Here is an 11,844-nt window from a genome sequence, read left to right as displayed (position 1 = left end):
CCAACAGTTCGAGACTAACCTGAAGAGATTCTCGATATTGCTCCCGCCGCTAGCGAGCGAGGCGGACGTTGACAAAGATTGCGGCGACCCGGAAGCGGCACCGATGCTGGTCGCGCCTATGCCAGCGATACTGTGCCTTTGAACCGGCCCCGTGTGCGGCTGATACCGTACTTTCCCGACAGTGCCCGTACCCGGCGTCGTATTCAGTCCGCGGAATTTGATCGCTTGCAGATAAATCACCAAGTCCGATAGTTCTTTCGCGATCTGGCTGCTCTGCTTCTGCGATTTATCGTCGACCGCGGAGTCGGATTTTAATCGACCGTGCTGAATCCCGCCCAAGTACCTCTCGTAACTCGAAATGGAGTTATCTGAAAGGTGAAACTTTCGCGTTACCGTCAATTAAATAGTTAGTCAACTTCTTGCGTGGTTCGAACAGTTTCCAATTAGTTCTCGCGACGAATTTGTCATATTAATCAATTCCGTGTAATCGAGAGGAAAAATTGTGCAATTACATTACCAAGATCGATTTTATTAAATTAGTTTCATATGGAAGGGATTTGAGAATTTTAATCGTGGCTGGTCAATGATATAATAACAATAATGGACTCCATACATTTTCTCTCAATATTTCAATTTCATTATTTGTGTATCAGATTTAATTCGATGTTAAACTCCATTACAGTCTAAATCTTATTGCACCGAGAAATGGTTTCTTATCATTCCCAAGAGGAAACAATCGCTTTCAATATAAATTGAAGTTTGTCGTCAATAAACTGAAGGATGAGCAGCAATTAGAAGGAATGAAATAATACGTCTCCGTATTTGGGTTAAGCCACAGCTTGAAAAAGATTAAGAGCAACAGCCTCAGTGTTCTTCTCTCTGAGGAATTCTAACTTCGCGGTAGATACTGATCAAACTTCTCTTCTCTCCAGTTATATCTATCTATCTATCTGTATTCGTTTAACGCGCGCCGAGATTGATAAAAAATTTCAATCGGAGTATCTTCGGATTGGAGATAAACGTCTATAAGCAAAACGCAATTAAAACTTAGGAGCAATTACGACTTTCCCTTGAATCGCGTTAATAACTTAAAAGCTTCCGAGTTCCCATCGTTGATGACTTTTGAAAGTATGAAATGACTCTTTAAGGAAAATAGCACGCTTATCGATTTTGTTTAATTAAAGCCGAGAAGTGAATTACCATCGATATTGTCATCCTCGTCATCGTCCTCCTCGTCGTCATCATCCTCGCTGAAATATTCAACGACGGAAGCCGCGCTCCCGTCAGTACGCATCTGCTTCATAGATGATGCACGATCGGACATGAGCATTTTTCCTCGATGACTCAGGGGAGCGTGGGCTAAAGGTCCGCCTGGATCCACCACCAGCTTCTTGTTTTTGATCAATATTCGATATCGCAACTGCGAAGGCGACGGCAGCTGCGGATCGTCACTGAAGTCCGTCTCGAATAAGAATTTCGTTACGAGTTTTTCCCCAAATACTGACTGGAAAAATCGAGAAAACTTTATCTTGCACGGTTCATTTTCACGGAGGGCAACACAAAATAAAATACTTGACAGTGATATGAATTAGACATTTAAACACACAACGAATGGGTAACAGAAAGAATAAAAATAACGTGAATTTTTATTGTAAAGTATTTGAAATATAAAAAATTGCGTACTTGAAATATTTGCGCCATCCGTGCTTGTTGAGTTTGCGAGCAATGATTCTCAATAGAGAGGATTACAGGGTATGGAGAACTGACAAAAGCACTTCTATCAATCGCCTCCACGACCGAACGAAACGGTATCTTGGTAGTGAACGTGTGGCCATGGTAAATAACCGGAGATCCATCGTCGCCGTCCCAACAATCGAGTTCCACACACCTACACCCGGTTAAGAGTACCTAGAAAATGAGCTTATCGTCATGCCAAGTACCCTGTCAATTATTAAAAATACTTTAACACCGCTTAAAAATTTAAGTGAATAATGTGATAGTTTGGAAAGCTCGCTAAAATTGTATCAAGCTGAATTTGGAACGCGTAGAAGCTTACTAACAATTTACATTGTAAAGTGGGAAATTACATTAAAAAGAAGGTTGCAAAAATGTTTAGAATTCGATCCCTTATTAGTAAAAAAATATAATACTTAAAAAGTGTAGAAAGTACTTTTTATAAGATTCGAGTCTAGATTACTTGGCCAGAAATCTGAAACTCGCACCAGCAATTATCGCGGTTCTTAGAATAATCCCTTCATTAGTATGAAGTTCAGGTATACGCGAAGATACAAGGAAACAGCTGGTTATTAAAAACGATCTTAAGTGCAAAATTATACAAAACATTTTAATTATACTTAAAAAATAACCATTTAAATATAAATTTATTTAAATATAAATAAATACTAACTAAACAAGATGTGAGTAAACAATCTCGTTTCAGTTTTACAGACAGAATAACTCTAATATAAAGTTATATACATATAAAGGGGCGCATATTAAACTTGTACAAACATTGTAAACTTCTTTTGACGAATGCGAAACGAAAGATCCGCTTACCTGAGAGTAAAGTTGCACCGAGGATTCCCCTTTGAGCTGGTGGCCGGTTAAATAAGTGTTATGCGAGCTGGCGATGTAATACTGGGACAATGGCTGTTGCATTTCAGTCTCGGACGGTGTCGCGTACTCGTTTGGGAAGGCATAATTGTCCTTGTCCATCATGTACCGTGCAAAGCCCTCGAAAGACAAACACCATTGTGTACGTAGCGCCGGGTCCGGTTCGTGTCGCTGGAATCAGGGCAAATCGTCCCGGTTGATTGTGCTACTCTGCGCTATATCTTTGTGTGCCATTGTATTGCAACGACATAACCCTGGATATATAACGCGACAATGCAATAACTATTGCGCATCCTAATTCACAGCAATCGAATAGGTCACGCTGCTTGTCAGTCATCATTTGTGGGTCACAGGAATATTTGACTTGGTCCCTTTTACATTTTGTAAAGATAAGTCATCGAAAATTGACTCTTTTTCGGTTTTAATATAAATGGATAATATAATTTAATGAAATTAAGCTATTGACTTTTGTTTCTAATAAAAATCATCGATGTCTTTGTACTGTAATCAAGAGAGACTCGTTTGGTACCTTGACTAGGGCCTTGATTTCGTCATCAGTTAATTTTTCTTGCTGACGGGATTCCAAAAATTTAGTAAACGTCGCCAGGGTAATAACTTGCGACTTCGAGGTGTCAACACCAGAACAATTATTAACGATGCTGGCTGCGGCTACCGCGTCGAATACTTGCTTCTTTTGTAGATTGCTACTCGTTTTGTACTCGTGACAGTCGATGGAGTTGTTCCTCGTCAGAAGACCTGTTTCAAAGACATTTATGTACCGCCGCAACCAAAACATATAATTTCACAAATTCTCATGTGAAATACATGTAGAGAATGGTCTTCAATGTAGACGAAACGTTGAACCAACAAAGAACTGTTTATTGTTTTTTTTTAATAATGTGAAATATTTGATGGTGTTGGACTGACCGATTCGTTGGGGGGTCGCATCGCTGGTCTGTCTCAACACGGGCGGCCGTAAGCTAAAGTCCCTTAAGGAACCGTCGCTCTGGCTACGGCAAGTGATGGCTAGCTGGCAGAAAAGGTCGCGCAGATCCTTTCTGGCTCTCAGGCTGAACGAACGGAATAACGCGACGAACTCCACGAAGTTCAACTGAGTTTCGTAGATTATGGAAGTGGTGCGTGCTTTCACTTGCCAGGGCGCTTCCATTCCGCCCGACATCCCAGATCCATTTCTATCCTTGTCTCTGGCGATGTATAATAGGCTGCATGAGTATCGTGCGAGAAGAAACCCACGTTACTTCGCTTCTCATAACCCTTTATGTCTTCTAAGCGTAAAGCGATAAAAGCGTGTGCAAGCTTTCTCATAAAAAGCAGTGCAATCCTCGAAGCAAGTTCATGACAGAACTGAGAAACTACTTTTGAATAAAATAAAATTTAATTTTCAAATATATTTCGCTGCGGAAACTATTATCTTAGGAAAAAGCGAAGATCGCTTCATGCTTAGCTGGCTCGGTGAAACAAAAACGTGCTGCAATTTAATTAGCAAGCAAAATAATGGATCCCTATAAATACGCAAACACGAACAAGAAGTCGCTCCTCGCTTGGCTGGCTCATTCTGTTCGCAACGAATTACGACGCGTAATTAATCAACAACATGGTAGTGATCGGGAGCAGGCAACCGACAGATTCTAAAGTTCAAGCCTCGAGTCGTTCTACTTATATTCCGTGTTTCGTAGTTTTTCTTCTTGTTTATTATCCCATGTCTTTCGGGACCTGGAGGGAATCCTTACCTCTGAAAGCTGGCGTAAGGCAAGTTGGAGCTAATAATTCGTTCGGCGGACCCGGGCGGACTGCGTGGGGGTACTCGATCTCTGCTAGACCGTGGGGACGCTGGTATAATTCTCGTCAACGATTCCCTGCTACCCGTAATGTGTCGAAGAGGGGTCGCTGATAAACCGTCCGACGACGACGAGTCGTATTGTTTTAGGCTCAAATCCTGTTTTAAACAATCGTGCATTTCATCTCACGAGTCTAACAGTTGAATTCAAATATTTATAGTGACCCCATTTCCTCTATCTAGCGTTTCGGAATCGATTTTTGTGACACAGTGAATTAATCTAACAGTGCTATGCAATTTTCATAACATAAAATTGTGTGATTCATTATTAATTGTGATATGCGTCCAATAAGAAGATAGAGATTTCTGTGAGATCCTGACTCGTACAGAGGGGAGTTCCTTTGGTCATTACAAAGTGACAGTATTGGTTTGATAGAAGTCAAGTGCACGAACCTTTGTTAACGCGTGAATATTGCCGATAGATTTCGTTTTCTTCCCTTTGGTGTTTCGTTTGCGAAGCGTACTGCTACTCGTTGGCGAAAGCGTCCCGATGCTTTCAGTCGTTGACCAGTCGCGACCACCGAAGGCCCGTATGGCATCGGCTGTCATCGGTTCGAGGCAGCCTTCCTCGAAATACAACTGAAGATACTTCTCTTTCAACCATCGCGATCTACGATCCGTTAATTGCTGTTGCCGTTTCAGGCCTCGTAATATCCAACAAAGACCCATATACCAAATTCTGCAACAACCGGCAGCCATGAATTCTGTTAAATGCGTTTCGACATAAACTCCCTTATTTTGAGTGCTATAAATTTCGTTGAATGCTTCTATCTCGCGAAACGAGAGGAATATTGCTTGCCAAGTTTTATTATTATTATTACTGCCACCGTTCCACGTGTACGGCTATCTTAGACTATTGAATCAGCGGTACGAACCACGTTGGAAATTGAGGAAATACAACGGCAGAGCGGTAATAACTTTTCAATCCACCATTTCTTTTTGTAACGACACTGTGTTCGTCAATTTAGGTGGACTCGATAAAATAGCTATTCCGTGCCACGATTCACGGGCCACGGCGGGGATGTCGGATAAAGGTTTGTCGTAACAATATATTCCCTCGGACAGAAAAAAAAACGAACGAAGCGTTTCGCTGATCTAGTGTTGCCACGTCTTCCCGGTTAACGCGATCCAAACGTAATTTCTCGTGTAAAATGTGTCGCTAGAAATTTTCTTGCTCGTTGCACTGGAAATTGTACAAATTCTAAATGCGACACTTCATAAAATATAATTTAGCAAGATTTAAGATCAATTTTAACTCGCGTCAGGTATATTGATTACAAAGTTGAGATGTTCGGAGAATCAATTTATTATTAAAATTAAATTTTGTCGGAAGATGGTAAATAAAGTGAATCGGTGATTCGGCCGAATATTGAAAAGCTTTTAATCATCCGGCGAAGCACGTCCGACGCTTGCTATTAAACATCCCAAGTAAGCAGCGTTATAGATTCCTCTGTAAAAGATTTGCCATATTTTATAAGCTCATCTCAAAGATACTTCAATGCAACTGCGTCGGCTGAAACGTACTGCCTGGAGAGTTATGCGCTACTACATTACTCTCAAAGGTATTTTGAAACGTAGCTACACCTACACACGTATTCCTAGGGCCGTTTCAAAGGAAGCGTACTCATTGTCAGTATTAAACTTCAGAGACAATTTCTGATGTCGTACATGGTTGTGCAATACTTTACACATTGACAAAATTACATTTCATTCTCATGTAGCAATTAGAGATTTTCAGATGATTGGCAAAATGAACCTCGAGACGACAATTTGCGTAGTATAATTATACGTTTAATGATAAATACCGTTTCTTGTCAATCTCAATGTGTTACAAATGAAATCGTGTTGGAACAATAGGAATTGTATGTACAAATATAATCAATTTTGTTAACTAAATCGGCAGTTTGATTAGTACTATTTGTAAATCTAGATAGGCAGATACTTTCCGCGACACGTGGACGTCAATTATTCGAGCCAACATGTATTGGCAGAAACTCGTTAAAATTGGATATGTCCGATAAACCAATACGTATGTATGTATATTTAGGATATAACGTCTATTAATAAAATTAATAGGCGTTTGTATAAAGATGTTATTTTTTCAATATGAATACAGCAATTCATATATAACTAGAATTCACGTATTTTTATAACATAGTATTGTCATGATTCTAAATAAAATCGTGGATTCAAAGTTGTACCTAATTTAAAAGTATCGATTTTGATAGAAATGCTTTTCAATAGCTAATGTATGAAAAATCATACTGAAAAGTAAGAGAGGTCGTTGATAATACTACTCACTTGCTGAGGGCAGGAGGGCAGAGGAGAAAGATCAGTCGATTGTCCGGCAGACTGGAGCCGTACATGAGGCCGATGCATGAGTCGGTTCCGGACAGGCCGTACCTCTTGCAGATGCTTCTTAGGTCAGCCTCCCTGTCCCGGTCGCAACAGCCGATCATCACTTCTTTCACGGAACTCAGGTCGAGGTAACCTTCTTCGAGCGTTACGGAAGCGCAGTCCGTCTGTTGTGTGGTGTATCTTCCCAGTAAGCCGGCCGACACCGTGTCTTCCGGGTTGGCAGTTAACGAGAATTCTGTCGCGGACGGACCACCGGGCTGGGCAGTTTTCAACGGGCTCCACGGCGGCCTCTCCCACACGAAGGTGCCGCAGGCCCGATCCACCCGCGCGAACACCAACGCTGTCCTCGTGGTCCCGCTCTCGCAGTCCCAATGTACCAACGTCGTACCATGATGCAGCACCTAATACAATTTTTTCATATAATTCGTTTCGATTCATTTTAATATACTGAAAAATGTTATATCGCTACAAAGTTTTCTTCCTATTGCGCATCATACGCATTCAATTCTCTTCGGAAACGAGGTTCGTTTATAAGAAAGTAACGGCGAATTCTAAGAGTCCGTATCTTTAAAATCTAAACGGCCCATTGGGAATTCATTTAAACGTAGCCAGTAGCAATGAGAAGTGTAACGAAGCCGCGAACGATCGCCGGGAAAATCTCGCCGTTGAATCCCACCGGCTATAATCTCTGGTTATTAAGATCGTTTTAGCGGTACGTATACGTCCAGTTGCGGTTCACCCCGAATCGCGTACCGCGCGCAGTGCAAGACCGGTGCTGCGCGGTGGCACGGCGGCATGCATCCTGTGGCTATGTTTATAACGCTGATGGAACTTCTAATGCACTTAGAACACCGTTTACGCGGTCGTCCCGTAAGTGCAGCCCCGCGAGCGAACACTTATAAGAGCTTTATGCGCTCCGATGTGCACGCAAAAATTATTTATCTTCCTCGAAACGCGGACGGGTTAATTGACGATGCGCTACAACGCGACCATTCAACGCTAAATGCTCTGGACTATGAAAAATCATGCGCTATCTAGATTTTCGTGTGGCACTCATTCTCCTATTGCGAAAGGTAGTTAAAAAAAGCTCGTTTGTATCTGACATACGTAATATCGGTTTAAAGAATTGGATGCATTATTCAAACCAGGATTTAGTAACTTTATATGAGAATCGTTTTTCGCAGTTGCTTTTAAAAATACTCTCCTAATTTCGGAACGATAATTCCAACCATGTTGACATGTGATGCTGCGGATCGGACGGAAATAGAATCCTTAAATTGACCTGTGTCAAAGTCGGAATTGTACGTATGAATATTTGAAGACGCTTTAAGAGGATCCTGTAATTTCTGAAATTTGATTAGTAAAATGCATATTGGCCAAAGTAAATTCACGCAGGGTAAGGTAATTAATGAAAATGGTAATTGATGAAAATGGATTGGCAGAACCTCGAGCTTGATTTAGAAACTATCCGACGAAAAATCGCTGTAATTCCGTTTTTATTGGTTGGGATTAAACGAAAGAGTAGTGCACCCAGAGACGGTCTATCTTACATTAAGGTTCGTTCCTCATTAATACATGACAAATATTCATATAATATATGTACGTACAAAACATTCACGTATTCATGATCATTTAATTCCCAACGGTAAATGGTTTGTTGCTCTCAAGAGTCCCTCCAGGGGCGAATTAGCAAAAAGAGAAATTTCTTCGCGAGAGTGACCCGGTTTTGCCTTTCTGGCCCTTTCTCTCGAGGTCTTCCAACTTTAATCCTTTTCATTTCCAGCTGCTCTCCCCGGTTGCCTCGCGATCCCTGACTCGGCGGCTCTATCTTTATCTGTCTTTCTACCTCGCAAGTTTCCACGAGCCAGGTATACGCAAGCTAGCGCGAGGTAAAGTTGGTCCCTTTGAAATCCTTTTGAAGTGCAAGAAAACTACAGAGAGCCGAGACGATGCCGTCTTTTATCTTAGCGATGCGTCGGGCGAACTACCGAAAGCAGCTGGACGCTGGAATATTAATATGTATTTCGAAATCGTCCGAGGGTAAGGTCGCCATACGCCTCTGTGTGTGCAACCTCTCGAGGTCCGTATGCCTGTCTATGTGTAGGTGTATGTGCATTTACTGGAGTCTCATATAGCCGATACGATGCGCATAAATAGCTGAGATTTCGAGATACGTGATCGTTTGCATTCGTAGCAATTGAATACTAATACCTACACCGTTTAGACCTTCTGTTCATTCTCTTATTAAGCTTCATACGATATTGTCTCCAAACGTATGTGCTCTCGTAGAGATTCAAAGAACAAGTGAAATCTAATGAAGTAATAAATGTAATTTACTATGGCAACTAATAAAAATGCAACGACTGATGCATACTATATCACGTGTTCTAATTCTGTCTGACTACGTACTGTACCATACTACTGGAGGAAATATCCAGCCTCATTCAAATATTTAAACGAAACGAAATTAAGTAGTAAAAGTCATTGCTTCACTCAATTTGATTTCTCATCAGTTTGCCTCACTTTTCTCGTACTGTAGTGACATTTAAATTACAAACTACATAAACACATATATACATTTACTTTTCAAGTTAATGTGCCAGAAATCGTTTGCATTCTTTAAGCGACACATGCATTCCAAACCAGTAAATTATATCAATCATAATCAGTGCAGTAGAATTGCAGACAATAATAATAACGAAACATGAAGATGCTGTTGATACATTTTTTTCTTTTATAAGTTGGGTATTCACCTGTAAGAGATGTAGATCCATCCCGGTGTGTGGGGCGGCAACAGGAAATAGCGATACCCCATGGTCGATCGTGATTGGCTGTACCGGTTTGTAGGAATCGAGATCGAGATGATAGTCGTTCTCGTCGCATTCTTCGGCCATGTAGGTTTGCTCGATTGCGGTTGTATGAATGCTCAGCGTTCGATGGAGCGAACCGGTCGTCGCATCTCTGCTACGGGCGTGTCGATGCTACGCGAAAGTGTGATAACTTCATAAATATTTTCGGTATCGTTCAATGCGGCACAGTGTCTTTGGTCGTGATGCAACCGAAACAGCTGTACGTGTATTGGATTCATATTTGTCGCAAAATATGCGCGCACACGATTTTATATGTACTATGATTTGAGCGAGGATTTAACAAACGAAATACGATATTTGCTTTCACAAGACTCTTGACAATATTCCAATTTGTTGCTAAATAGAAAATACATCACACACGTTCTCACGTTACTATAAAAAAATTCATTTAACCAGTCTTTCCTCACGTAACGAACCCTTGAATTAAGGATTTAATTACATTTTATATTAAAAAAGGTGTCTATAACAGACAAGTGCCGTTTCAAGATTTTCCATGCCACTCTTTAAACTTTAAAACGCATACACAAAGAAAGGTATGTTTAATTTAAAACGCTCTTAACTTTAATTTTATTCATGTTCCATGACACTCTTATTCGCGTTTTAAAATGATTTTAAAGAGGAACGCACATACTTCGAATTTCATTGTAACCAAACGATGATGAAATTAAATTCCGACAATGCTTTTATATACATATACATTGACAATCTCGCGTTCAAGGTCCTTTGATATAAAAAAAGCGACAGATTATACCTCGAATTATCGAACCTTAAAGAAGTTATTCTAGTAAATATAACGCGCTCTGTTTTGTGTTGAATGATCCTACGCTTTCTATTCTTGAAGGTGGCAGAGATATTTTAAGTATCGAAGATAAATAAACACACCTCCTCTATGAAACGACATATTGAAAATTTTTCAAAACATTCATGATTCTTAAATTATTTCACGGCCATTAGTTATTCAAAGAGAAGATCTCAGCTTCGGGTTTTAGTTTATAAAACAAGTTCGTCGTTGATATACGTTTAAAGATTCTTAGAAACAGAGATACCTATTCTAATTTTAATGACTCAAATATTTAAACATAGAAATTAAAACAAAATTAAATTATCCTCCTTTGGTTGATAATAGAAGTTAGTCCAGGAACAACGTTTGTCGTAAGATTATTTGAATTTCAACTATGCGTACCTTATGGAATTCAGCGATCTTCTCGAGGACAGAGTTTGTATCACGGTTGGAAGTGTTCCCCTGTTTCTTCAGGGAACTATTTCTCAAGTTCCAGTCCGTGGACGATTCCGTGCTCGTGTCGATAGTGATCTTCGCTGTCTGCCCCGAGGATGACAGGCTTTCGGGTTCGGCATCTTTGCTACTACTGCGTGGCGATTCGCGATTTTCTTTGGGTTCCTGAGACTAGAACAAAGGTCAAGTTTTTTCTTATCACTTTCTATTTAATCGGAACCGGACTTAAAAATATATCGTGTCGTAAAAAAAGAATTTGAGATGCTGACTGATTGATACAATGTATCGGAAGTAACTGTCAATAATAGCTGAACGCGGTATTGTTAAATGGGGAATCAATTCTGAAAAATGAACACTAAAATTGCAGATACACGAAAATATGGCGAACAGGCACGGTTGATCGATCAGATAGATTTAAACTGAAACGTTTTCGTTTAATCAAACTCTTTTCGTTTATTTTTAATCAATTTACAACGGACCGGCGCGGCTCGCAAATGTACGTCGACCCAATACCTTTGCCGTGATTCCAGAGAGATATTTTTACATACATAAAAACAGCTATACAGAGTAGCTGGGAGTAGGTACTCCCTCTCTCTGTCAAATGTCGTTCAAAATTTCATCAATTTGACCCATTAAAGCCTACCGTCCTATTAATAGTGCAGCGCCTATCGATGATCGTTTGCACTTTGAACGTCGGTAACGGTATTTGTTCAACGAATAACCCCCGTCGAATTCTATTCGCGAACGATTTTAACAGAATTCCCAAGGTCCGTTATACGAAGACACACTGTTACCTATTAAATATCGATGCACCGTGGAACGTAACCAAAAACATTAACGGGATATTGATTCCTCCAAGTGTCTATTCCTGTTGCTCGTCGACAAATAAGCATCGTAACTTTCGATACAAG

General features: G+C 40.4%; 1 protein-coding gene across 1 annotated transcript in view; it reads right to left on the bottom strand.

The window, feature by feature from the left end:
- The window catches only part of LOC108633016 (1-phosphatidylinositol 4,5-bisphosphate phosphodiesterase epsilon-1), a 27,387-nt gene that overhangs the window by 5,213 nt on the left and 10,330 nt on the right, over positions 1-11,844 (bottom strand). The window contains exons 4-14 of the mRNA XM_018037923.2: positions 10,883-11,104; positions 9,583-9,810; positions 6,773-7,230; positions 4,865-5,150; positions 4,365-4,570; positions 3,541-3,836; positions 3,143-3,369; positions 2,557-2,784; positions 1,684-1,908; positions 1,201-1,504; positions 20-368 (exon numbers count right to left, since the gene is read on the bottom strand). Coding sequence (XP_017893412.1) covers positions 20-368; positions 1,201-1,504; positions 1,684-1,908; positions 2,557-2,784; positions 3,143-3,369; positions 3,541-3,836; positions 4,365-4,570; positions 4,865-5,150; positions 6,773-7,230; positions 9,583-9,810; positions 10,883-11,104 — 3,029 coding nt within the window. The remainder of the gene's footprint in view (positions 1-19; positions 369-1,200; positions 1,505-1,683; positions 1,909-2,556; positions 2,785-3,142; positions 3,370-3,540; positions 3,837-4,364; positions 4,571-4,864; positions 5,151-6,772; positions 7,231-9,582; positions 9,811-10,882; positions 11,105-11,844) is intronic.

This window comes from Ceratina calcarata, unplaced genomic scaffold (genome assembly GCF_001652005.2).
Source record: "Ceratina calcarata isolate Rehan_Ccalc_2016 unplaced genomic scaffold, ASM165200v1 scaffold180.2, whole genome shotgun sequence".
NCBI classification, from domain to species: Eukaryota; Metazoa; Arthropoda; class Insecta; order Hymenoptera; family Apidae; genus Ceratina; species Ceratina calcarata.
Note: the sequence above shows the minus strand (reverse complement) of the source record. Positions and strands in the feature narration are given on the sequence as shown.